At 44.9% G+C, this 27,441-nt stretch overlaps 3 protein-coding genes and 1 non-coding gene across 4 annotated transcripts in view; 3 read left to right on the top strand and 1 right to left on the bottom strand.

The window, feature by feature from the left end:
• Nucleotides 1-19,648, bottom strand: part of LOC145335579 (uncharacterized) — a 30,341-nt gene extending 10,693 nt beyond the window's left edge. Inside the window, exons 1-3 of the mRNA XM_080181386.1 lie at nt 18,739-19,648; nt 11,289-12,598; nt 2,219-2,583 (exon numbers count right to left, since the gene is read on the bottom strand). Coding sequence (XP_080037512.1) covers nt 2,219-2,583; nt 11,289-12,598; nt 18,739-19,586 — 2,523 coding nt within the window. The 5' untranslated portion in view covers nt 19,587-19,648. The remainder of the gene's footprint in view (nt 1-2,218; nt 2,584-11,288; nt 12,599-18,738) is intronic.
• Nucleotides 6,330-9,941, top strand: LOC145363492 (uncharacterized). The gene is made up of 2 exons (XM_080218689.1): nt 6,330-6,689; nt 6,891-9,941. The coding sequence occupies exons 1-2, from the start codon at nt 6,330-6,332 to the stop codon at nt 7,554-7,556; spliced, it is 1,026 nt and encodes a 341-aa protein (XP_080074815.1). The 3' UTR covers nt 7,557-9,941.
• A 1,343-nt stretch (nt 19,649-20,991) lies between the features above and the next one.
• LOC145363694 (uncharacterized) lies at nt 20,992-22,235 on the top strand. The gene has a single exon (XM_080218915.1). The coding sequence runs from the start codon at nt 21,036-21,038 to the stop codon at nt 21,906-21,908; it is 873 nt and encodes a 290-aa protein (XP_080075041.1). The 5' UTR covers nt 20,992-21,035; the 3' UTR covers nt 21,909-22,235.
• A 3,836-nt stretch (nt 22,236-26,071) lies between these two features.
• On the top strand, nt 26,072-26,235 carry LOC145335664 (U1 spliceosomal RNA). The gene has a single exon (XR_013885297.1). It is a non-coding gene; the product is annotated as a U1 spliceosomal RNA (small nuclear RNA).
• The last annotated feature ends 1,206 nt before the right edge of the window (nt 26,236-27,441 follow it).

Below are 27,441 nucleotides of genomic sequence, written 5' to 3'. Positions count from 1 at the left end.
TCCTCTCAGTCTGAAAGATATGCTGGATAGGTGCATTGACTCAAACAAATGCCGGAGTGTGGCGAGCAGGGGAATTTCACAGTAACTTCACTGCACTGTTAATGTAAGTCTACTTGTGACTAATAAATAAACTTTACTTTTTACTTCACTGAACCAAATGGTTATTTTCTGAGAATTGAAAATGATTTCATGGTCAGCAATAGATTCTTAATTCTGATTTTTTTAATTGAATTCAATTGTTTTTATTGAATTAAATGTATGAGGCTAGTTTTTATTTTACACAGATAGTAGATGCCTGGAACTCGCTGCAGGGGGAGGTAGTGGAAGCAGATATGATAGTGACTTAATGAGTGCCTGGACAAATGCATGAATAAGATGGGAAGAGAGGGATATGGTCACTAGAGGGGTTTTTAGTTCAGACAGACAGTATAGTCAGTGTAGGCTTGGAGGGCCAACGGGCCTGTTCCTGTGCTGTAATTTTCTTGTTCTTTGTTCAAATTACACCACTTGGTATGGTGAGATTTGAACCCAGTCCCCAGAATACTAGCTGAATTTATGGATTAATAGTCTAGAGCTAATACCATTGACCATCACCTCCCATCTGGAACAAAACTGTTTTCATCACTAAGGCTCCGCTGTGATGTAATAGTCTCTATGACATCATCAGAGTCCATTGTTTCTGAATGATCCACATCAACAACAGGAAATACTCATCAAGCTGAGCACATTATCTAGGCTGACACTCCAGTCTGACGTTGAGGGACTGCTGCACTCCGACACACACACTGTTCTTCACATGGAACTTGTGGAGGCTCTAGCCACAATCTTCCTTGTAGAGTCGTGGTGACAAAGGACAGAGAGAGAATGTAAATATTATATCCCTGTTCAAAAACACAGCAATTACAGAACAATCAACTTAACATCAGCAGTGAGGAAAAACCAATAATGTGAGACACAACCAATGACACTTATAATTTTTAGTATTTTCTGTTTTTAAATACGGAAAACTTCCCTGGATCTCAACGCTGGGAGAGACATTCTGAAACCTATAGGGAGCTGGGATTTGTCCATAAGAAACAACACTTTTCACTGTATGCTAATACATGTGACAATAATAAATCAAATATTAAAAAATGAGTGTAACTGAATGTCTGAAATAATCTAGAGTTAGAAAGGAGAAAAGAACAGGACATCAATTAATGTCTTATCCTGGAGAAATCAAGGATTTAACACACCGTGTGTTTGAAACAAAGCTGATTTATTTAACAGACATCAGAGATTATTAACATCAGAAGAAATAAACATTAATTGTCTGATTGAAGATGGTTGAGAGGAGATTGATCGAGGTATTCAAGATCCTGAGGAGTTGGGCAGGTGAAATAGTGAGAAAATATTCCCACCAAGAGAACATCAAGAATTAGAGGGCACAAACTACATTAATGGGGAAAACAGAGTCAAAGTGACGTGAGGAAAATTATTTTCACCTCGTGCGTGGCTGGCCTCTTTTAAGGTCAAACCAAATAAACAAACTCAAGTTAAATTAGGACAAAGTAAAGGGGGCAGCTCCCCAGAAGGAGGGGGAACAGCCTGAACAAAATCAAAGTACAAAGCAAATTTAAAAACATCAAATTACAATGTGATTATTAGGGTCAATAATGCACCCCAGCCCCTGCGGTGCCCAAAGGGCACAGAAGGCATCAACTGTGCCTGTGGACACTGCATGCTCCCTCTCCAGGGATACCTGGCCGCAACATAGCCATGGTAGAGGGTGGTTGGAGTCTGGAATAAACTTCCTGTGAGGGCGGTGAAGGCAGGTTTGATCAAGGTACTCAAAGGAGAATTGGACTGTTATCTGGAAAGAAAGAATGTGCAAGGTTACAGGGGTTATGGCAGGGCAGTGGAATTAGGCTCTTTCAGTGAGCCAGCGCAGACTTGATGGGCTGAATGGCCTCTTTTTGTACTGTAAAGAATGTGATGAGAATTCCTGAATGATGGGGAAAGATCACAGGCAGCAGTTCTTCAAGGGAAACTGCAACCCCAAGAACACAAGCAGCTCTAGATTGAGAATATTAACCAGCAGCCCACTTACAGGGATTATTCGGCAGAAACAAACCTCAAATTTCAGAATGAATGTGGCTCATGTCTGGATGTGATTAGCAGCAGCAGCTACAGCAGAATCCATGCCCTGCACTCACTCATGAAGTCGCTGGTGTGTCACCAGGTGGGAGGAGGTGGTGAATCCCTTCCCACACTCTGAGCAGGTGAACGGTCTCTCCCCAGTGTGAAGTCGCTGATGTGCTTTGAGGCTGGATGAATGTCTGAAGCTCTTTCCACAGTCAGTGCAGCTGAACGGCCTCTCCTCAGTGTGAACTCTCTGGTGTGTCACAAGGTTGGATGAATTAATGAATCGCTTCCCGCACACAGAGCAGGTGAACGGCCTCTCCCCGGTGTGAACTCTCCGGTGTAATTGTAGGTTATACATCTGGACGAATCTCTTCCCACACACAGAGCAAGTGTATGGTCTCTCTCCAGTGTGAACTCGCTGGTGTAATATTAGGCAAGATGATTGAGTAAATTCCTTCCAACACACAGGGCAGGTGAAGGGTCTCTCCCCAGTATGGGTGCGTCGATGAGTTTCCAGTTTGGATGGGCAAGTGAATGCTTTCCCACAGTCCCCACATATCCACGGTTTCTCTACGGTGTCAGTATCATCATGTCTCTCCATATCAGGCGGTTAGTTGAAGCCTCGTCCACACAAATACATGCACAGATTCACTGTTGTGAATGGTGTGATATTTTTTCAGGCTGTATAACTGGTTAAAGCTCTTTCCACAATCAGTTCACTGGAAAACTCACTCAGATGTGTGTGTCTTCGTGCTTTTCCGGTCACACTGATGTTTGAAATATTTTCCCGGACTTCACATTCAAAGGCTGATAGTGTTCAGGTGCTGGTGAATTGAGCGACTGTTCAATCTTGGTGTGGAACTTGATTCCATTTTGCTGACTGTAAATCTTCCCCTTCAAATATCCTGCAAAAGGAGTTTACAAAACTACTGTCAGTCCAGGATAGAAATTCTGATCAGACAAGTCTAATTTCTAAGGAACAACTTTTCTGCTGTTCCCCAAAACATTAAATCTATGCCCCACATATTCTCCCTCCTCCCTGAGCTGAATGCGGCATGGGGCACAGTGATTAGCACTGCTGCCTCACAGTACCAGGGACCTGAGATTGATTCTCAGCTTGGGTCACTGTCTGTGTGGAATTTGCAAGTTCTCCCCATGTCTGCATGGATTTCCTCCGGATGCTCCAATTTTCTCCCACAGTCCAAAACATGTATGGGTTAACTGAATTGGCTATGCTGAATTACTCCTTAGTGTTGGGGGCTAGCTAGGGTAAATGCACGGGGTAATGGGAATAGGGCCTGGGTGGGATTGTGTCAGTGCACACACGATGGGCCCAATGGCCTCCTTTTGCACTGTAGGATTCTATCAGAGCCAAATGAAATGTGTATTTTTCATGCATCCTTACAACTAATTTGTAAAAATCACTCCGAAGCCAGTTCCTACCTATCTCTGGAATCACCTCCAGCACTGCTCTGATTCTGGCTTCCTACACATTCCCTATTTTAATCACTCCACCATTCGTGACTAGATCTTCAGTGCAGAAGGATAACTTCTCAGAGAATTCTTACAGTGCAGAAGGAAACCATTTGGCTCATCAAGACTGCAATGACTCTCTGAATATTTTATCCCTGATCTATACCTGTAACCCACGTTTTTACACCACTAATCCCCCTTACCTGCACATCTTTGTACACGAAGGGGCAATATAGGATAGCCAATTCCCCTAAGCGTCACATCTTTTTATGGTGGGAGGAAACCAGAGCATCCAGTGGAAACCCACACAGTCACAGGGATAACATGCCAACTTCGCACAGTGACCCAAGGCTGGAATCGAACATGACTCCCTGGAGCTGTGAGGCAGCAGTGTTAACCACACTGATATTATTGGTATTTTATAAATGGAAGTTGTTGTTGGCTATAACCCTAAATTCCAGAGTTTGTTATGAAATCAATCTCTGATTTTTTTTGTCCTCTATGGGTTATTCATTTGGTTTCACCCTCACTGAGTACGGTGGCTGCGCATGCGTTGTTCCAATTTACCTCAACAAATATGGCGGACGCGCATGCGGTTTACAGTACGTGACTCCCTATAAAGATGGCGGATGTTAACTCGGGCCTGAAGCCTTCAGAAAGCCCGAGGAACTTGTTTCGCAAATTGAGTCCGACATCGGATGTTTATAAAGCCTCACCACCCACCTGCCAACTCCATTTATGTTTCTGGTTTTATTTCGGGCTCTGGATCCACACTCGGTCTTTGTAAAAATCTCCATTTGAAACCCGCTCGCTCGAGCTCTTCACCGTTTGCTTCAGGCACCGCGCATGCTCCAGCTCCCAGACCAGGATGGGACCTTTCCGAAGTCCAGCCGCCGGCTCCAGGATCCTCCTGAAATGTTCACTCCACATCCACCGGGTTTCATCTGAGTGTTGGTCCTCCAGTCCCGCCCCTCATTCACTCCGATTGGTTGGAGGACCAGCTGCTACCGTTCAATCCTCCAGCTCCGCCTCTCGTTCACTCCGATTGGTTGGAGGACCAGTCCCTTTCCCACTCGGTCCTCCAGCCCCGTCCCCTCTTCCTATTGGTCCGGAGTCACCGTCAATCAGTGCCCAGGCATTGTCATGTGGAGCATGCGCAGTGTCATTGCTGTCCTTGGTGCTTGTTTGTCCCGGAGAAGCGGAGTCAGCGTTAGGCGGTGGTTGGGAGGGTCTGGAAACACTTTGTGGATCCGCAAACCCTTCAGAATCATTGTCAGCTCCCTGGTTTGCAACTGCGGGGCTTCTCCCTCCCTCCCTTCCGGGAACAGACCCAGGTTAACGGCCCCATCCTGGCTCAGTCACTGGAGGATGGTTCACATCAGAGGATGGGGGAGGGGGTCAGTAAATAAGAGGTTACACTTTGGCCTCAAATCAAGGAGGACTCTGATCTCTGGGAAGGAAGGAAACCCTGGGAGGTGGGCGTGGAGGATTCACAAATACCCGCTGGAGGCCCCAACACCTCCAATAAGACCCATTGGTTTTATTGTCAGTCTGCAGACAGGAGCTGGAGAACTGAACCCATGATGCGGATCTGCCGGCGTTGGACTGGGGTAAACACAGTAAAAAGTCTGACAACACCAGGTTTTAGTCCAACCGATTTATTTGACAGTAAACTCACAAGCTTTCGAGGGGACTGCCTCTTCGTCAGGTGAATGGAGAGTTCTGGCCTCAGACAGAGCATATAAAGCACAGACAGTTTAGAGATTACTGATTAGAATGCGAATCTTTACACCTAACCTGCTGTACAAGTCTTAAAGTGGCCGACAATGTGAGTGGAAGGAGCACTGATCACAGGTTAAAGAGATGTGTATTGTCTCCAGACAGCACACTCAAACCTCACTCACTGTGCTGTCTGGAGACAATACACATCTCTTTAACCTGTGATCAGTGCTCCTTCCACTCACATTGTCGGCCACTTTAAGACTTGAACAGCAGGTTAGGTGTAAAGATTCACATTCTAATCAGTAATCTCTAAACTGTCTGCTTTATATGCGCTGTCCGAGGCCAGAACTCTACATTCACCTGACGAAGAGGCAGCCCCCTCGAAAGCTTGTGAGTTTACTATCAAATAAATTGGTTGGACTAAAACCTGGTGTTGTCAGACTTTTTACTGAACTGAACCCAGACAGAGGAGAGTGAGGGAGAAAACTAGGAGTGGAGGAAAGAAATGGTGAGACGTTGAGATGGGTTTGGATTTCAGCCCAAGTAGGAGGGAGAGTGTGTGGGATGGAGATTGACAGATTTGGGACACGAGAGAAAAAAACGTGTTATAGAGAAACTGAAATTGTCTGTTCAGAATTTCTATCCTGGATTGAAAATAATGGTTTTTGTAATTTTTTACAGGGTATTATGAAGCAAGATTTAAAGATTTGAACCTTAAACCAAACTTCACAACAAGATTTATTTCAGCGATTTGATTCATCAGAAGCTGAATATCATCAGCCTTTGTCTACAGAAGGAGAAATGTTTGTTCTGTCTGCGGGAAAAGCTTTCAAACATTAGTGTGACTGAAAAATCACTGAGACACACACACCTGAGGGTTTCTGACGTACTGAATATGGAAAGAGTTTTAAACAGTCTGGAAAAAAACCCACACCATTCTCAGTGACCCGACACAAGTTCTGTATAAACAAAGCTTCAATTCATTATCCGACCTGGAGGATACCCACACCATGGAGAAACCATTGAAATGTGGAGACTGTGAGAAGGGATTCAATTACCCATCCGAATTGGATATTCATCACCGCATTCACACTGGAGAGAGGCCATTCACCTGCTCTGAGTGCGGGAAAGGATTTGCTTACTCATCCAGCCTCTATACACACCGGCGTGTTCACACTGGTGAGAGGCCATTCACCTGCCTCGAATGTGGGAAGGGATGTCATGCTTTATCAAGCCTCCTAATTCACCGACAGGTTCACTCCGATCAGAGACCGTTTCAGTGTTCTGATTGTGAAAAAAGCTTTAAAAGCACAAAGGACCTGCTGAGACACCAGCGCACTCACATGGTGGTGAGACCGTTCACCTGCTCAGTGTGTGGGAAGGGATTCACTCAGTCATTGCATCTTCAGACACACCAACTTGTTCACACTGATCAGAGACCATTTCAGTGTTCTGACTGTGAGAAGAGATTTAAAAGTAAAAATGATTTACAAGTCCATCAGCGCACTCACACTGGGGAGAAGCCATTCACCTGCTGCGTGTGTGAGGGGAGATTCGGACGTTTATCCCAGCTGCAAACACACCAGCGAGTTCACTCTGACAAGAGACCATTTCAGTGTTCTGACTGTGAGAAGAGCTTTAAAAGTAAACAGGATTTGGTGACACACCGGCGAGTTCATACTGGGGAGAAACCGTTCACCTGCTCGGTGTGTGGGATGGGATTCACCCATTCATCCCACCGTCTGAGACACCAGCGAGTTCACACCGGGGAGAAACCATTCATTTGCTCTGTGTGTGGGAAGGGATTCACTGATTCAGCCCACCTTCTGATACACGAGCGAATTCACACTGGGGAGAAACCCTTCACTTGCTCCACCTGTGGGAAGGGATTCACTCAGCCACCCCAGCTCATTGCACATCAACTGGTCCACACTGATCAGAGACCTTTTAAATGTTCTGACTGTGAGAAAAGTTTTAAAAGCACTAAAGACCTGCTGAGACATCAGCAAATTCACACTGGAGAGAGATCGTTCACCTGCTCCCTGTGTGGGAAAAGGTTCACTCAGTCATCCCACTTGCTGAGACACCAGCAGGTTCACACAGGAGAGAGATCGTTCACCTGCTCCGTATGTGGGAAGAGATTTGCTCGGTCAGCCAATCTGCTGAGACACCAGCGAGTTCACAAGTCACTGCAGGGGTTGGATTCTGCTGTTGCTGCGAACCCCATGCAGGACTGAATCATGTTCATTTATTTATTTATCTATTAGTTAAATAATCCCATGCAGGATTGAATCATATTCATTCTGTTATTAAGGAGCTGGGGTGGGACACATAGATAATCTCTGAGCAGTCAGGCAGAGCCAACATCGTTTTGTGCAAGGGAAATCATGTTTGACTAATTTATTGGTGTTCTTTGAAGAAATAACAAGCAATGTGGATAAAGTGGAACCTGTGGATGTGATGTATTTAGATTTCCAGAAGGCATTTGACAAGGTGCCACATCAAAGTTTACCACACAAAAGCCTAGTAGGTAGGGATATGATCAGTGCAACATGTGGGCCGAAGGGCCTGTTTATGCTGTAGTTTTTCTATGTTTCTAAAATAAGAATTTGTAGCATAACGCATGACATATTAGCATCCCATCCATGTCAATTCTTTATATTAGCATGGATTGAGGATTGATTAGCTAATAGGAAACAGAGACGAGAGACAAACAAGTCATTTTTGGATGGCAAGGTGTAGCCTGTGAGATGCCACAGGGATCAGTGCTGGGGCCTCAACCATTGACAAGCTATTTTCATGATGTGGATGACAGGGTCAAAAGTTATTGATAACACAAAGGTAGGTAGAAAAGTGAGATGTGAATGACCATAACAAGCCTGTAATGCGATATGGAAGTGTTAAGTGAGTGGGCAAAATGTTGGCAGCTGGAACAAGATTTTTGGATAATGTGAACTTGTCCACTTTGACAGGAAGGATGGAAAAGCAGTTGATTATTTAAACAGAGGGAGATTGCAGATCTTTGAGGTACAGAGGGATCTGGGTGTCCTGGTAGTGTAATCAGGAAAAGTTAGTATGCAGATACAGCAAATAATTAGAAAAGGAAATGAATTGTTGTTTATTGCAGGAATGTTTTGCTGCATTTGTTCAGGGTATTGGTGAGACTGCGTCTAGAGTACTGTGTACAGTTTTGGTCTTACTGGGATTAAGAAAAATGAGAGAGGATCTGATTGAAACATGTAAAATTCTGAGGGGATTTGACAGAGTGGATGTTAATTGTAGAGAGAGGAGAACTAGAGGCAGTTTAGAAATAAAAGGTCCCCCATTTAATATTGGGATGAGGAGAAACCTTTTCTTTGTTACAGTGTGGAATTCTCTTCCACAGAGAGTGGTGGAGGCTGGCTCACTGAATATCCTGAATTTAATAGATTCTTGATTGACAAGAGAGTCAAAGGGTGTGAGGGGTAAGAAGGAAAGTGGAGTTGAAGCTCCAGTCACATCAGCCAGGATCCTATTGAATAGTGGTGCAGGCTCGAGGGGCCGAGTGGCCTTCTCCTGCTCCGAATTCACATGTTTACATTGTGACAGTTGGAGTTTGTTTCTGCTGACTTTAATTTCCCATAAAACTGAGCTGCAGCTTAATCTACAGAATAGAATCAAATAAATCTCGATGATAAACTAATTGATCAGCCAGAGTCTAACTGAATGACAGAGCAGACTGAACAACCTACTCCAGTTCCTGTGTAGTTTCTCCCCAGGATTCTCCCACTCTCTAACTCTGCTCCAGTGCTGGTTTCTGATGAAGTCTCCTCCCTAGGTCTCCCATCACTTTCCATTCACCAGCTGGTGTCTGAGTCCAAGTTTACCAGGAACAGGAGGAGGTTATTTATCCCCCTCGAGCCTGTTCTCTCATTCACTGAGGTCAGGGCTGATCTGTGACCAAACTCCATTTACCCAGATATTGTTTTAATCCTGACTTACCCAGTCTGTTACAACGTGATTTTTAAAATAACTTTCATTTATATCAGACCGTTAATGTAGGAGAGTGTCTCAAGGTGAATCTCAGAAACATCGACTGACAAATCAGACAACTGACCCTGAGTCAAAGAAGGGGATGTTAGGAGGGCTGACTAAAGACTTGGTGCAGTGTAAAGGGTTAATGTTAAATTTATAAATGTTCTACACTGTGATGTAAGGTCAGATGATAAGAGTATGCTGAGAGATGGTTCTATGTGAAGCCTCGTGCTGAGCTTTGTGTTGTACATTGTTAGAAGAATGTACAATAAAAGATTACGTTTACCAACAACCTCCAGTGGCCTCTGTAGATCCTGCCCAATTTCCACTTGATCTAAACCTGTCATAATGGTGTTCACCTCAATCAGATCTCCCCTTAGCCTGTTTCATTCCAAGGAGAATAATCCAGCTTCTCAAACCTGGTTCTGAAGTTAAAATCCCTCAGTGCTGGAGTCATTCTGGTAAATCTCCTCTGCACCTTCTCAAGGACCATCCCGTCCTTCCTAAAGTGTGCTGGCTAGTTATGAACACAATACTCCCATTGTGCTTTAAACAGTGCTTCATAAAGCTTCAGCATAACAACCTCAAAAAGACACAAACTCAATTTACAAAATACAAAAATTATTTTGTAAAGTGAGTTTGTATCTTTATATGCCCTGTTTGGAAACAGAACTCCCACTCACCTGATGAAGGAGCAGCGCTCTGAAAGCTTATGGCTTGTGCTACCAAAGAAACCTGTTGGACTTTAACCTGGTGTTGTGGGACTTCTTACTGTGCTCACTCCAGTCCAACGCCGGCACCTCCACCTCATAATTCAGTGATCTCCCAGGCAGAAGCCATTTACCTCACTTTGCCACAAGAGGGAGCGCCCTCACTGTGATTGTGTGTTCACTTCAGCAGGAGATGGGTGGAATGGAGGAGTCTTGTGTTACTGTCAATATTTTCATATTTAATAAATATTCTCGTTAAAAGCTAATTGTCCGTCTAGTGACTGTTCATCTATACTTCTAAAACAAAAGGGTAAAAGTTACAGTCAATTGAGCCTGGGTTTTATTCTGGGACCTTCCTGTCCAAAAGTAACATCAGCTGAGATTGTAACCTAGCAGCAGAAACCCACCTTCTGTTCTATTCCCCCAATTCCCACGAAACAGTTTTTAGATTTGGGTGAGTTTGTATGAAGTAAATAAAGGTGGAGATTCAAGACACTTAACAAGTGAATAAAGGCAAAAGATTCCACAGATTCTGAACAAACAAACTTTACACAGTGAGAAAGGGAAAACAATTTACAATATCTGGAAGGTAAAACATTCAAGGATTTTAGAGAGGAAATGGAGATGGGATGTATGTGTCAAAGATATTTTATTGAGAATTGGGTGGTGATATTGAGGGAGAGGAAGATATTGACAATATCAGCTGATATGGAGAAGTTGTGCTGTCAGTAGCTCAGTGGGAATAGGATTGAGGGATCAGGAGATGGTTCTCATGGACAAGATGAGCTCTCAGAGGACATGAGGGGAAGTGGGAGAGAAACTGCAGCAAGGTGTGAGTTCAGAGCTCAGATAAAAGGGAGCATTAGAGGAAGTTTGTTCCAGTGGGTTGGAGGAAAGAGGGAAGGAGTAGAGACAGCTGATTGGATTCTCTCAAACTTAGTGACAAAGACGTCTGTGAGTTTTATTGGCAATGAGTACTTGTGGAGAGGTGACTCTGGAAGAGGGAGAGCAACTCAAAAGGAATTCAGTTGTGCTGATGACACTAAAAAGATTCACACTACTGAACACAAAGATAAGTTATTTGACTTTATTCAGAATGTGAAACTGGATGAAGTTCATTAACATCAACAAAAATAAATGCAAGGAACATATTACAGTCCTGGATAGTATTAACAGCAGATTCCAATCATTGTGGTTGCTAGTGAATTCTTTGGTGCCTAAGCAATGACTGAGTGAATCTCTTCCCACACTCAGAGCAGGTGAATGGTCTCTCCCCAGTGTGAGTACGCTGGTGTGTCAATAGGTGGGATGACCGAGTGAATCCCTTCCCACACTCAGAGCAGGTGAATGGTCTCTCCCCAGTGTGACTACGCTGGTGTGTCAATAGGTGGGATGACCGAGTGAACCCCTTCCCACACTCGGAGCAGGTGAATGGCCTTTCCCCAGTGTGGATGCGCTGGTGTAGAGTGAGGTCATATGATCTCCTGAACCCAGCCCCACAGTGAGAGCACCTGAACTGTCTCTCATCAGTGTGAACACGCTGATGGGACATCAGTTCACCAGAACTTTTATAGCACTTCTCACAGTCAGAGCATTTAAAAGGTCTCTCCCCAGTGTGAATACGCTGGTGTGTCAATAGTTGGGATGACCGAATGTATCCCTTCCCACACTCGGAGCAGGTGAATGGCCTTTCCCCAGTGTGGGTGCGCTGGTGTAGAATAAGGTCATATGATCTCCTGAACCCAGCCCCACAGTGAGAGCACCTGAACTGTCTCTCATCAGTGTGAACATGTTGGTGGGACATCAGTTCCCAAGAACTTTTATAGCACTTCTCACAGTCAGAGCATTTAAAAGGTCTCTCCCCAGTGTGAATACGCTGGTGTGTCAATAGTTGGGATGATCGAGTGAATCCCTTCCCACACTCAGAGCAGGTGAATGGCCTTTCCCCAGTGTGGGTGCGCTGGTGTAGAGTGAGGTCATATGACCGGCTGAACCCAGCCCCACAGTGAGAGCACCTGAACTGTTTCTCATCAGTGTGAACACGTTGATGGGACAACAGTTCCCAAGAACTTTTATAGCACTCCTCACAGTCAGAGCATTTAAAAGGTCTCTCCCCAGTGTGAATACGCTGGTGTGTCAATAGTTGGGACGACCGAGTGAATCCCTTCCCACACTCAGAGCAGGTGAATGGTCTCTCCCCAGTGTGAATTCGCTGGTGTATAGTAAGGTTATGTAAATGCTTGAACCCAGTCCCACAGTGAGAGCATCTGAAAGGTCTCTCATCAGTGTGAACACGTTGGTGGGACAACAGTTCCCAAGAACTTTTATAGCACTTCCTACAGTCAGAGCATTTAAAAGGTCTCTCCCCAGTGTGAATACGCTGGTGTGTCAATAGTTGGGACGACCGAGTGAATCCCTTCCCACACTCAGAGCAGGTGAATGGTCTCTCCCCAGTGTGAATTCGCTGGTGTATAGTAAGGTTATGTAAATGCTTGAACCCAGTCCCACAGTGAGAGCATCTGAAAGGTCTCTCATCAGTGTGAACACGTTGGTGGGACAACAGTTCCCAAGAACTTTTGAAACACTTCCCACAGTCCGAGCATTTAAAAGATCTCCCATCAGTGTGAACTCGCTGATGAGCAAGTAGATTGGATGACTGAGTGAATCCCTTCCCACACTCAGAGCAGGTAAACAGCCTCTCCTCAGTGTGGCTGCACTGATGAATTTCCAGCTGGGATGGGGAATTGAATTCCTTCCCACAGTTCACACATTTCCACAGTTTTTCCGTGGAGTGACTGCATTTACGTTTTGACAGGCCAGATGATCGGCTGAAGCCTCGTCCAAACACAGAACCCCTGTACAGTTTCTCTCCACTGTGAAAGGTACTTTTTTCTTCCATGTTCAAAATTCACTGATGTTCCGTTATGATAAATTGGAGACTCTGGCAGTTCCTGATATGATGTTTACTTTCAGTTTCCTGACTGCAAATCGTCTCCTTCTAGTCCCTGTGAAACTGATTTAAAACAGGAAAAAGGGATTGAGAGAGAAGCCGCAGAGACAGATGATGAACAGAGTCCAGATCGAAACAACAGTAAAAAAAAACACGCAGGAGGCCAGGAACTGAGTTCTGCATCCAACACACAGCCCGATTCAAACCGGCTCCGTGTGGGACTAGGCAAAAAATGGTTCAGCACAGACGAGAACGGCCAAAAGGCCTGTTTCTGAGCTGTAATTTTCTGTGTTTCTAAATTCGAATCTATAAAACAATAACACAGAAAACTCTGTAGAGACTGCACCTGGGACAGAAAAAAAAATCTTCGAGATATTCAGTAGACTAGGCAGCCTGTGAGAGTTACAAACAGAACTGAGGGCTCAGGTTGCTGACTTGCCCTCAGTCTATAATGAAACATCTAGAGACAGGCACTGACTAATGGCGGTCAGATTTCCCACAATGCTCTGCGCCCCAGAAATCCCTCTATCCAAAACTTGTTCACAGTAATTCACTAATCGTAGGATCCTCACAGTGCAGAAAGCGGCCATTTTACCATCAAGTCTCTACTGACTCTGAAAGCATCTTTCCCAGGCACACTCCCTATCCCAGTAACCCCATACACTTACTCTGCTAATCCCCACACCGACCTTTTTCTTCACCCAGTCTGCAACCGTAACAATATATTCTGTACCCTACACTTTTCCTTTTCCCCCGTGCACTTTATCAAGTTATGTTCTTTTCTGTATAGCACGCAAGAAATAATTTTCACTGTATTCCAAAACATGCAACAATAATAAATCAAATTAGACGCTACACATCTTGGGACACTAAGGGAGAAATTTAACTTGGTCAATTCAGCTAACCTGTACATCTTTGGGCAGTGAGAGGAAACCAGAGCACCCAGAGGAAATGCACACAGACAGAGGGAAGTTGTGCAAACTCCACACCTGAGGTGGAGATGCTGGCGTTGGACTGGGGTGGGCACAGTAAGAAGTCTCACAACATCAGGTTATTTGGAACCACGAGTTTTTGGGAGTGTTGATGAAGGAGCAGCTTTGACAAACGGTCACCTGGACTCAAAAATGTCAGTTCTTTTCTCTGCCTACAGATGCTGCCAGACCTGCAGAGATTTTCTAGCATTTTCTCTTTTTATTTCAGATTCCAGCATCCGCAGTAATTTGCACTAATTCCAAATGAACTTATTGGCCTTTAACCTGATATTGTGAGACTTCTTACTGTGCAAACTCCACACAGACAGTCACCCACACATGGCTGGAGCCGAACCCTGGAATTGTGAAGGTGGTTTGCCGCAATTTTCGGGTGATAACAATGGGCTGGATGTTGTTCAGTGTGTGGAGCACTGAAACAAAGTACAGAGAGAGACAGAGCAGAGGACTGGACTGAGAATTAGAGTCTGCAGACAGGAACTGGCAGAATGAGGAGAGGTTATCTAGTCTAACACTCATAGCAATCTACAACCCACCCCCATTACCGAGACAGAGATTACAAACACTCACCAACCACTGAAACGTCCCAGGAAAAAAAGAGGGAATCTGTGGCTGTTCCTGTCCTGAAATAGCCCCAGGGATGTCACTCAAACCCCCCAACCCCGCCCAGTTCACAGCTCAGCCTCTCAGTTTGCAGCTTCCTGCACCTTGAGCCAACCCTGCCCAGGTGTGGGAGGGTCTGTGGAACCACAGAGTGGAGGGAGGGGTGACCTCCTGCTGTGTCCCAAATAGTTTCTCCTTCCCCTCCCCCTTGGCGCTGTAAGGTCTAAATGTGAACGGCTGCTGGACAATGCAGAGACTCACTGAGCTGCGCCTGCACCTTATCCTGGGTCACCCCCTCCCCCTGGGTTCAGTGTGTGTGAACTCGCTGCTTGTTTCCCTTCAGTTAAACACAGACAGAGAGTGCTGGAAAATCTCAGCGGGTCTGACAGCAGCTATCATCATCCAGACTCGAAACATTAACTTTGTTCTCTCTCCACAGATGCTTTCAGACCTGCTGAGATTTTCCAGCATTTTTCTGTTTCAGATTCCAGCACCCGCAGTATTTTGCTTTTATCTTCATTTAAACAAACATTCTTTAATGGCCTTTCCCCCCATTGCTCCTTTCCAGAGCTTCCCACCTTCTGCTCTTGTCCCTGACTCCCACATTAACTCTGTCATTCCTCCCCTTTACCCCCCTCACCCTGTCTAAAGTCAGGCTCAGAGTTTTACCGCCATCTCCCTCCTCCCCCCAGCCCCCCACATCCCAACACCCGGAATCTCCAGTCCAGCGGTTCCAGTTTGTCTGGTTTGAGCTCAGATTTGCCGCAGCACCGACAGGATTTCACTTCAAACCAGCCGGAACTGACTGCTCACAAATCCCAAAATATTTCTCCAGCAGCCCTGGACTTGTTCATGTTGTTTAAAGTCAGCCCCCCAAATGCAGCTACTCTCTTCAGCTTAAAAAGCTTTTCCATTTAATCTAAGGTATTATTCGCACCAGACACAAACACAAAATTATGAACGTTACCCCCAACCTCCAGACCCGGGCTGGGGGTGTCCTGAGTAAGAGACATCTATTTCAGGTGGAACAATTCTTAGGCATTTTCTGATTGATATAAAACAGCAAACGCTGGAAATACTCATGAATGAAAGCGAATTACTGCTTTCGTCAAAAGGGTCACCCGGACTCGAAACGTCTTTTTGTCTCCTTACAGACGCTGCCAGACCTGAGATTTTCCAGCGTTTTCTCTCTTTTTGCTGGAAATACTCCACAAGTCAGGCAGACTCTGTGGAGAGAGAAACAGACTCAATGTCACCTGTCATCAGAACTGGGAAATATAATATTATTTATCGCAACTAAAAGAGACACTTTACAGCCTTCAGAACAAAACTGAGTCCAACAATTTTACACCATAATCTCTGCTCCCATTGTGTTCTGTGTTTCGTTGTTGCATTTCTCACCTCATTTCTCTCTTTTGTTTTACTTTGCATTCAGACTGTTGCTAAACTGCCATTCACACCTCATTCAGAACATCTTTTGTGTCTTTATTTGTCCCATTACCACTCGCTTTGGTCTTGGGCTGTGAATCATTTTGTCAGTTCGCAGGTCTTTCATTTTGTTCTTCTCCACCTCCCCCTCTCAATTCTTCAGAGGTCAGGCTTTGACACAGGGTCATCTGGACTCAAAGCATCACCACTTTTCTCTCCTGACAGATGCTGCCAGACCAGCGGAGATTTTCCAGCATTGTCTCTTTTGGTTTCAGATTCCAGCATTCACAGTAATTTGCTTTTATCCTGGCTTTCCCTGGAGAGTGCATTGGACTTGAGATGTCAGGGACAGAGAGAACGATAGATTTCTCTCTCTTAGAGGGTTTTTGATCTGTGGAATTCTCTTCCCCAGAGAGCAGAGGAGACAGAGTCATTGAATATTTTTAAAGCTGAATAAATGGATTCTTGATTGACAAGAGAGTCAGAGGGTTTGGGGAGTGGGGGGTGGTGGGAGACAGGAAAGTGGACTTCTGGCCACAATCAGATCGGTCAGGATCTTGTCAATGCTGGAGTAAAGAGCCCAGTGGTCCACTGCTGCTCCTCATTCATATGGATGTTTGTCTGTATGTTTCACTCTGTTTTTGCCTCCATAGAAGTTGCCGGGACTGTTAACTATTTGTGGCATTGACTGTTTTATTTCAGATTTTAAAACTCTATAACATATCACTGTGTAATTCAACAATTAATCCAGTTCTCCTGGATTTCTGCTCTATAACATTTCACTGGATAATCCAACAAATAATCCAGTTCTCCTGGATTCCTGCATTGTGGCATAATGGTTAGCACCGCTGCCTCACAGTGCCAGGGACCCGGGTTCCATTCAAGTTTTGGGTCACTATCTGTATTAAGTTTGCACATTCTCCCTGTGTCTGCGTGGGTTCCCTCTGGATGCTCCAATTTCCTCCTGTGTCGTAAATTAGTTTAACATTTTAACTTGTAATATCTTAAAAGAAGCAATCACTTTCCTTCACATTATATAACTATACTTGATTTGAAAAATTAAAAATTAAACGTTTCAGTTTAATTTTCATAGCGCAGTAGTTATTTTGACTCATTACTTTTGAACACTTATGAATTGAATGTATCATACTGTATTTATATGTGTTTCCTGCTATTTCACCTTTTGCACACTGATTTGATGCCCACTTTCTTTGGATTTCTGATCTGAAGTAACTTTGTAATTTCTGTATTAGTTTAAGGCTGTGTGTCACTTTGTGTCCTTTTAATTAACTGTGTTCCAAGCTCTGGCAACCACAACAAAAACCAGCAAGCATTTTCTTTAACCAAAATATACTGATAGTAACCTGCCCCAATGAGAACTCTAAAAGTTTCGACATGTAAATTAGACATTTGAGACAATGAACCCAAATGTTAACCATTAGGATTTGACACCATAAACTTGTTTATTTCAAATAAGTGGACAAAGAAGCTACCTTTAGACCTCCATTATCTGAGTATAAAGCCATACTATTTAATTAAATCACAGAAAAGGCATGTGGGGCAAACTCCAAAAGTAACTGACACATTAGAGAGCCAGTTGAGGAATTGCAGATGGTGATTTAACTATCCGGCCAGAATGAACATTCTAATTGGCAAATTCAGAAGATTTATTAACCATTAAAAGGTAGAAAGGTAACAAGTTAGAAAGATAAAAAGAAAAGTTTGAATTGACAGGAGGAGGAGGAAGCTCATCTTTAACAATGAAACAGACTTCTCACAACTTTCCTCGGTTGATCAAGCCAAAGATGTGAAATGAGAATCAGGCGAGGTGGATAACATGTTAACAGAATGGCTACTCAAAATCTTTATTTTAACTCCTTCAACTCACATTTGCTTAATTCAAATTAGCCTCAGTGTTGAACTATATCTGATTAACTTAAATGTATGATTGGCCCCTGACACCTACTCCTGATGTCTGAGTACAAAGTCTACTGAATAAACGAAACAGCTTGAGTAAGGTGCCATTCATTCCTCAATGTAATGTAATTTGAAAAAGCCATAAATGTTTTGTGAGCTCTACCTTATCTTTCTAAATTAGCTGGAAAACATAATTTAACAGTTCTCAAGATTTATAACCACTGTGCTTAAAATCATATAATAAAACTTTACAAACTTTGTGTTACAGGTTATATTACCAGTCTGACAAGTATATCTATTGATTAAGTGCTGATTCTTCAATTGTCTCAGAATGAAGGTTCTTCACTTCACTAATATGAGGATGTTAACCACAGGATCCCGTCTGCTCTCTCAGGCAGAAGTGAAAGATCACATGGCTTCTATTTGGAAGGAGGGCAGGGAGCACACCCTGCTGAGATCAATATTACCCCTCAACCTATCTCCCTAAAAACAGAACACTGCTCATTATCACATTGCTGTTGTGCTTTACCCCACTGAAACCAATGGTACCCCTCACCAAATCTCATTGAAAACAGATCACTGCCCCGAATCACACTGCTATTTGTGGAGGCTGACTGTGCACTGAAATGTCCTGACGTTGTGAAAGGTGCTATATGAATGCAAATTCTGTCGCCTCCAGTCCAGTTATTGTCCTTTGCAGCAACATCATCAACACTTCCCCAATGTCATGACGAACAAGATTCAGTCCTGAATCTGATTAACAACAGCAGAATCACAGCAATGCAGTCATCTGTGAACTCGTTGGTGTTTCACCAGATTGGATGATTCGATAAATCTCTTCCCACACTCGGAGCAGGTGAACGGCCTCTCCCCAGTGTGAATGCGCTGGTGTGTCAGCAGGTGGGATGATCGTGCAAATCCCTTTCCACACTCAGGACAGGTGAACGGCCTCACCTCAGTGTGAATTTGTTGGTGCGTCAGCAGGTTGGAGGACTGAGTGAATCCCCTCCCACACTTGGAGCAGATGAATGGCCTCTCCCCAGTGTGAACTCGCTGGTGTACAGTGAGATGAGATGATCGCCTGAACCCAGTCCCACAGTGTGAGCACTTGAACGGTCTCTCCTCAGTGTGAACGAGCTGATGGGACATCAGTTCACCAGAACTTTTAAAGCACTTCCCACACTCTGGACATTTAAAAGGTCTCTTGTCAGTGTGAACTCGTTGGTGTGTCTGAAGCTGGGTTGCTGTCCTGAAACTCTTCCCACATTTTGAGCAGCTGAACAGTGTGTACTCGGTATGAATGCGCTGGTGCTCCCTCAGTCCGTGTGGGCTTTTAAAGCGCTTCTCACAGTTGGAGCATTGAAACTCCCTCTTGTCAGTGTGAACTTGCTGGTGTTTCAGCAGGTGGGATGAGCGAGTAAATCCATTTCCACACACTGAGCAGGTGAACGGCCTCTCCCCGGTGTGCAGTCGCTCATGCAGCTGAAGGCAGATGAACTGAGCGAATCTCTTCCCACATACGGAACAAATGAATGGTCTCTCCCCGGTGTGTCTGCGTCGATGAATTTCCAGCTCAGATGGGGATCTGAATCCCTTCCCACAGTCCACACATTTCCATGGTTTCTCCCTGGCGTGAATGGTGCTTTTTGCTTCCATGTTCAAAGGCTGATGATACTCAAGTCCTGATCAATTGAGTGACTCTGTCAGATTTTGATGTTTGATTTGACTTTCCTGACTGTGAACCTTTCAAATAATCTGTAAAGTGAATTTGAGACAGAATCAAGGAAATATAAAAGAGAACCCACAAAAACACAAAGGCAGGCTGTGAAATTGAGCTAAATTAATCTTATAATTTGTGGGGCCAGTGCTAGGAAAAAGTGACCCTGAAAACTGCTGGCTTCTCATAAAAACCCAGCTGGCTCATTAATGTTCTTTAGGAAAGGGAACCTGCCACCCAGTCTGGGTGTACACAAGACTCTGGCCTCTATGGGAGGAGAGAGAGAGGTGAAGGAGAGGGTAAAAGAGATGAACTTCAGAGATCTGCAAATGAATTTGAATTTCAAAAGAATCTCCTAAACCCACTGGAAATAGATTTCATTGATGCACAATTATATATTTCAAGACAAAAAAAACATAAGTAACATAAATAGACTATATAACGACGTTAAACATATGTCTCTCCCGAATTTACTGTTCATTTGAATGTTAGCCCTCTTCTAGGAAAACTCCCCCTTTAATTGTGAACATTGGGTAAGAGGCCATCCCGTTAGCAAGATAAATAAACGTGTCAAAGTGAGGGAGCTAAAGGATGTCAATGTCTTTGAGAGAGAAAGAAAAAGATACCTGGGCCTAGTCCTCTTCCTAATTCCGATGTTCGTCTGTAACCTTTCCAGAGTCTGCAGCCTCCCTGGATTCACTTCCTTTCCCTTCAGTTGCTGCAAGTCCCCAATTTCCCCCAGAATGAGAAAAGAAATGGAAAGGGGGAGACATTGATTTCCTCCCAGATGTTGCGCAGAGGCGGAAGTTTCACTCTGAAGCTCATCGACCAACTTCCGCATTGTGACGACAACAATGGAGCTCTGCCAGTAGGAATCACTCTGCTTGACGTAACGTCCTGGTGTTCCAGTGCGCAGGCCCGGGCGCGCGGACGGGAGCCCCGCCCTCACCCATTATTCCCCTCCCTCGGCACCTCCTCGAGCCAAGGTTTCCAGACAAGCGGCTGGCGGCTCCGGCCAGAGCGAGAAGCCGCTCGGTGATCTCCCCCTCCCCCACGGCCCCGGAACTGCGCATGTCCAAGGGAGAGGGGAAACTGCGCATGTACAGGTGATTCTCCACCCTACTCGGATAGTCATGCTGAGGTGTTGACCAATGAGAAGACTTGGAGGACCGGAAGGACTCTGGTCCTCCAGCCAATCAGAGCGCGGGCTTTGTACGGAAGCACACAGCTGGGTGAGTGTTCCAGTGCACTGAGTGTGGAAAGAGCTTCAACCAGTTACACAGCCTGGAAATACATGGCAGCATTCACAGCGGGGAGAGACTGTACCCGTGTTCTGTGTGAGATTTAACTGATTGTTTAACCTGGAGGGTCACAAGGACACCTGCACCATGGAGAAACCATGCAAATGTGGGGACTGTGGGAAGAGATTCAGATCCCCGTCTGAGCTAGAAGCTCATCGACGCAGTCACACCGGGGAGAGACCATTCAGCTGCTCTGTGTGTGAGAAGGGATTCACTCGGTTAGCCACCCTGCAGATGCACCAACGAGTTCACACCGGGGAGAGGCCGTTCAGCTGCTGTGTGTGTGGGAAGGGATTCACTCGGTTATCCACCCTGCGGACGCACCACCGAGTTCACACTGGGGAGAGGCCATTCACCTGCTCTCAGTGTGGGAAGGGATTCACTCAATCATCCCACCTGCTGACACACAAAGTCACTCATATCCAGGAGAGACCCTTTAAATGCTCTGACTGTGGCAGTGGCTTCAAAACCCCTCAGAAACTGGTGTCCCACCAACGCATTCACACTGAGGAGAGACCATTCAGCTGCTCTCACTGCACAAAAAGGTTTAGATTGTCAGCCAAACTGCAGAGACACCAGCGAGTTCACACTGGGGAGAGGCCATTTTCCTGTGCTGTATGTGGGAAAAGATTCGCCCATTTATCCACCCTGCTGACACACAAAGTTACTCACACAAATGAGAGACATTTTAAATGCTCTGACTGTGGGAGTGGATTCAAAAGATCTCAGGATCTGATGATCCACCAGCGCTTTCACACTGAGGAGAGACCGTTCAGCTGCTCTCACTGCACAAAGAGATTTAGAACATCATCCCACCTACAGCGACACCAGCGAGTTCACACCGGGGAGAGACCATTCACCTGCTCTGAGTGTGGGAAGGAATTCACTCTGTCATCAAACCTGCTGAGACACAAAGTGACTCACGCTCAGGAGAGATCCTTTAAAAGATCTGACTGTTGAAGTGGTTTCAAAATCTGTGGTGAACTGGCGACCCACCAGCACATTCACACTGAGGAGAGACCGTTCAGCTTCTCTCACTGCTCAAAGAGATTTAGAACATCATCCAGCCTGTGAATACACCAGTGAGTTCACTCTGGGGAGAGGCCATTCACCTGCTCTGTGTGTGGAAAGGGATTCACTCAGTTGTCTAACCTGCGAACACACCAGCAAGTCCACACTGGGGAGAGGCCGTTCACCTGCACTGTGTGTGTGGGATGGGATTCACTGCTTCAACCAACCTGCTGAAGCACAGAAGCACTCACAGCAGCGAGAAACAGTTTTAATGCTCTGATTGTGGGAGCATCTTCCAAAGTGCTGCGGATCTGAGGGACCACAAGCACATTCACACTGAGGAGAGACTGTTCAGTTGCTCTCACTGCTCAAACAGATTTAAAAGGTCATCAGACCTTCAGGCTTCATTGGGTTCACACTGGGGAGAGACCATTCACCGGCTCTGAGTGTGGGACAATTTCAATCAGTCCAATCAATGATTAGAATGCAATCAGTAATCTGTAAACTGTCTGTGCTGTTATGTGCTCTGTCTGAGGCCAGAACTCTCCATTCACCTAACGAAGGGCAAACCCCGAAATCTTGTGAATTTACTATCAAATAAATCAGTTGGAATTAAACCTGATGTTGTCAGACTTCTTACTGTGTTTACCCCAGTCCAACACCAGCATCTCCACATCATGAGCACCACTAGTCAGAGACCTCCAGTCAGAAAAACACCCTTCCACCACTACCCTCTGACATCTATGGGCAAGTCAATTCTGAATCCAAGCGCCAAATCACCATGAATCCCATGCACCTTAATCTGGATGAGTCAACCATGAGGGACCTTGTTGAAAATCCTTACTAAAATCCATGTACACAATATCCACTGCTCTACCCACATCGATCACCCCATCGATAAAATCAATCAAGTTAGTAAGATGTTGACAGTGCTCCCAGTGTAGTCTTGTGATGAAAATATAGACTGGTTCGTGAAATGTAGATAACAGAATTGATATCTAATGAGGACTTTATACTTTAGAATTGAATAAAGGGTTCAGTGTTACTAACGGGTAAAAAAGGGTTAAGTCCCTTACCCAGAACCCTTTTCACACATACGTGGACATCTCTGAATCTGACCTACACCAAATGGAACATTACACAAGGGGCTGGAATTCACTGGAATTTCTTAACAACCTTTCAATAAAAATGTCCTGGTACAGACTGTGACAAAGGACACAACAGACAGCAAGAACAAGGAGGAACCTTTAACCAAGAGAATGTTAAGAACCTTGTTCAGGACACCAGTGCCAGGCACAGGAGGATCCCAGGAAAAACGGAACATTTAATTTCTGTCTGTTTCACAATTCTAAATGACTGATTCTTTAACAAAGGAATGTTTAATAACAGCATTGTGATATTCCAAGGTCCACTGTGTCTGGGAAAGGGGTACACTGATGTGTTTTCATTTTAAACAGGGGGATCCATTGAAAAGCAGCTGTGGACGATGCGAGCACCTCCTGACCTACTTTCAATTCATTTCAAATCACCCATCACTTTCCGTGGAATATTCTTTATTCTTTCCTGGGAATGTGGACTCTGCTGGCAAAGCCCCAGCACACGTTGCTCATTTCCTAATTGCCCTTTAACAGAGTGACTTGCTCAGCCATTTCAGAGGGGCAGTTAAGAGTCACCCACATCACTGTGTGGGTCTGGATTCACATGTAGGCCAGACTGGGTGAGGATGGCAGATTTCCTTCCCCAGTAGGGGTTATTAATAGAGTGAACTGGATGGGTTTTTACAACAATCGACAGTTTCATGGTTACCATTTCTAAGACTAACTTTATATAATTCCAGATTGATTCACTGAATTCAAATCCCACCAGCTGCCTGTCCCCAGATCCTTTGCTGGGTTTCTGTATTACTCGGCCAGAGACGTTCCCACCACCTCCCCCTGAATGGAATATTCCACACAACCCTTAGTTAAACAGGAAGGAGAAAAGAGAGGCTTTGACCTTTGGATGACCTCATCACGAACTACTGAAGCCTCAAAGCTGACCATTCTGTAAAAGTTTAAAAACTTTATTTTTATAAAACACAGAGTAAGCAACAGGTGAAAAGTAATGATGGACATTCTGACTGACATCAGAAACATCGATTGACCAGATAAATGCTCACTACGTCACAGAGCAACAGTTTCGACTTCCCATTTGAGCCTGGGGCACCTTTCTGTCTCTCTATTGCTTGTGTCAGTTACAGCCAAGCGAGGGAGCTGAGGACTGAATTTAGCTCCAAATAACGGGGCCTGTGCCCCAGTTGGGAAACTGCCCTGGGTGTCGCACTAATAGAGAGACAAGAAGGTGCTGGAGGACTGACTGGGAAATGGGCCTCCAACCAATCGAGGCTCAGGCAGAGGTGACTGGGTCTGATGGTAACGTGACCCCCGGGGTTCAGTGTCCCTGTGTCCAAAGCGGGGAGTCACGGGAACGGGGTACAGAGGAGCTGAAGAGAAACCATTTGTGTGTGGAACATTGTGAAGATCCTTTTACTCTGGTTGTCTTTGATCCTCAAGTCATTTTCTGTTTATTTTAACAATGTTCTATTTCATTAATAAACTTTTATCAGTAAAAATATTTGATTTTTCTGGACTTTTTCCTGATGAGATTGATGCACTTTAGGGAAAGTGGGTGAGAGGGGTTGGCAGGCTCTTTAACAGAAAGTGAGTCTCTCTAAGGTAATTGGCAAAGGAGCCAGAGGGGGAGATAAGATTTTATTTTTGACACAGTGAAGTTAGAAAATGGGGTTCAGGGAGTCAATTAACCCTTTCGTCCCTTTTCTCAATCTCTGAAATGATTCCCAGTGATAACCCTTACTGGTGACAGTAGTTCGATTTTATTCAGTACCAATAAGAGTTGACACATGCTAATGTCTGAGCAGTAGAATCAAAGTGCAGCAGCATTTCCATTACACTCTGGGTAGAAGCAGCATCTCCACGGAAATACTCCCTGCTGTGCCCAAGATGCCATGGCACCAGTCAATGTAATATGGAAAACCTTGACAAAGTCACACTGATATTTAATGTCTTCTGAAGTTGAGGAACAGAGAAACATTTTTCCTTCTAGATTTAAAGGCTGATAACATTCAGGTCCCGATGAATTGAGTGATTCTGTCAGATCATGAATTAATGTTTGGTTTACAATTTGTGTCTGTGTGTGGTCACATTCTGATATCCTGCAAAAGGAGTTTACAAATGTCATCATAGTCAGTGCAGGAAAGAAATTCATAAAAGACAATTCTAATTGCTATGGAATATTTTGTCCTCTTTCATTTGCGAAAAGGAAAATAGGATCGGGAGGAGGCCATTCGCAGCCCTTCAAGCCTGCCGGAGTAATGTGTCCTTTTAAGGGTAATATACAAATAAGCATGGCAGTCTCTATATCATAAGAACATAAGAACATAAGAAATAGGAGCAGGAGTAGGCCATCTAGCCCTTCGAGCCTGCCCCGCCATTCAATAAGATCATGGCTGATCTGTCGTGGCTCAGTTCCACTTTCCCGCCCTCTCCCCATAACCCTTAATCCCTTCTCTTATCAAAAACCCATCAACCCGCTTCTTAAAAATATTTAGCGAGGCAGCCTCCACCACTTCAACGGGCAGAGAATTCCAGAGATTCACCACCCTTTGAGTGAAGAAGTTCCTCCTCAACTCCGTTCTAAACCGCCTCCCCTTTATCTTGAGGCTGTGCCCCCTAGTCCTACTGTCTTTTTTGAGCGGGAAGAGTCTCTCCACCTCTATCCTATCCATCCCATTCATCATCTTATACGTCTCAATGAGATCTCCCCTCATTCTTCTAAACTCTAACGAGTACAAGCCTAGTTTATTCAGCCTCTCCTCATAGCTCAATCCCCTCAACTCCGGTATCAGCCTAGTAAACCTCCTCTGCACTCCCTCCAGCAATGCAGCCTTCCCTCAAGTAACACAGTTCAACATGTCACTGCCATTATTGGGAAGAATTGAGCTGTTCCATTGACAACTAATCTGAACAGGGTGATATTATGAGTGAAAGTTGCGTCTGTGTGACTGTGAGGGGTAGTGCTTGATGTGGGGTGACAATATATTACAGTAATTGAATACACTTACTTGGCAGGGGAGAGTCAATGATCAGGTAGGTTGATCTCCCAGGATGAGGCTATTCCATTGCACTCTGGGAGTGCTGAAGCCTGTGTTGTCCTCAAATGTGGGATGTTCGACTGCAGAATTTGTGGTAGTGGGGGACTGTGTTCGCGCTTTCCCCTGATTTACAAATGAAAATCAGAGCTTTCAGTTTACATTACTGACTGCATAGAGGCTATTATTGTGTGAACTAACTTTGTTCCCAAAGCCAGTCATTCACCGATTATTATGCAAGGATTAATTAATACCCCACCCACCAGCTCGCAATATTCACGCATGCTCCATTGCAGCTACAATATTATCAAGCCAGCCTCACAACTCTCCATCCACTTTGCAAAGCTCAGTCACACGCTGGAGGCCCAAACTCTGAAGTGACACTCTATCACAAAGACTTCCACAGACTCATATCTCTTTTCTCTCACGTTTACACACTCTACTCCCTCCTCCTCTCCTGAATATACACCCATACACAGAATCTCTCTCCATCTCTCACACTTACCCATCCAGACAAAATCACTCTCCTCTCTCACTCACAGCCCCTTTTCTCTGTCTCTCTCACACACACACATAGAACATAGAACACTACAGCACAAACAGGCCCTTCGGCCCACGAGTTGCGCCGATCACATCAACACCTACCAATCTATAGACCTATCTATAACCCCCAACCCCATTAAACCCCATATACTCATCCAGAAGTCTTTTAAAAGACCCCAGCGAGTTCGCCTCCACCACCATGGACGGCAGCCGATTCCATTCACTCACCACCCTCTGAGTGAAAAACTTACCCCTAACATCACTTCTGTACTTTCCTCCCCGCACCTTAAATCTGTGTCCTCTCATAGCGACCATTTCAACCCGGGGAAATAGCCTCTAAGAATCCACCCTATCTATTCCTCTCAACATTTTATAAACTTCTATCAGGTCGCCTCTCAACCTTCGTCTCTCCAGGGAAAAGAGTCCCAGCTCCCCCAACCTAACTTCATAAGGCATGCCTCCCGGTCCAGGCAACATCCTTGTAAATCTCCTCTGTACCTTTTCAATAGCTTCTACGTCTTTCCTATAGTGAGGCGACCAGAACTGCGCACAGTACTCCAAATGAGGCCTGACAAGGGACATATACATTCTTCCCCCCCCCCACATCTTACACACACACACCATAACCTCTTTCTCTCACACACACGCATACTGACTCCACTCTCTCTCAACAACACACAAACAATCGTGGGCTCTTCATTCTATCTCACAAACATACACATCATAGCTCTAGTTCTTTCTTGCACACACAATATTGAATCCACTCTCCTTCTCTCACAAACACATAAGCAT

The sequence above is a fragment of the Carcharhinus amblyrhynchos genome, unplaced genomic scaffold (assembly GCF_965287045.1).
Source record: "Carcharhinus amblyrhynchos unplaced genomic scaffold, sCarAmb.v2.hapA scaffold_39, whole genome shotgun sequence".
Classification (NCBI taxonomy): domain Eukaryota; kingdom Metazoa; phylum Chordata; class Chondrichthyes; order Carcharhiniformes; family Carcharhinidae; genus Carcharhinus; species Carcharhinus amblyrhynchos.
This window is presented reverse-complemented; position numbering and strand designations above follow the sequence as displayed.

What these genes read in the sequence shown, in the direction of transcription:
- LOC145363492 (XM_080218689.1), top strand. Translation starts at nt 6,330, where the DNA reads ATGGAGAAACCATTGAAATGTGGAGACTGTGAGAAGGGATTCAATTAC. An exon ending in TGAGACCGTTCACCTGCTCA is followed by an intron (nt 6,690 to 6,890) that starts GTGTGTGGGAAG and finishes CGTTTATCCCAG; the next exon opens with CTGCAAACACACCAGCGAGT.
- LOC145363694 (XM_080218915.1), top strand. Translation starts at nt 21,036, where the DNA reads ATGGAGAAACCATGCAAATGTGGGGACTGTGGGAAGAGATTCAGATCC.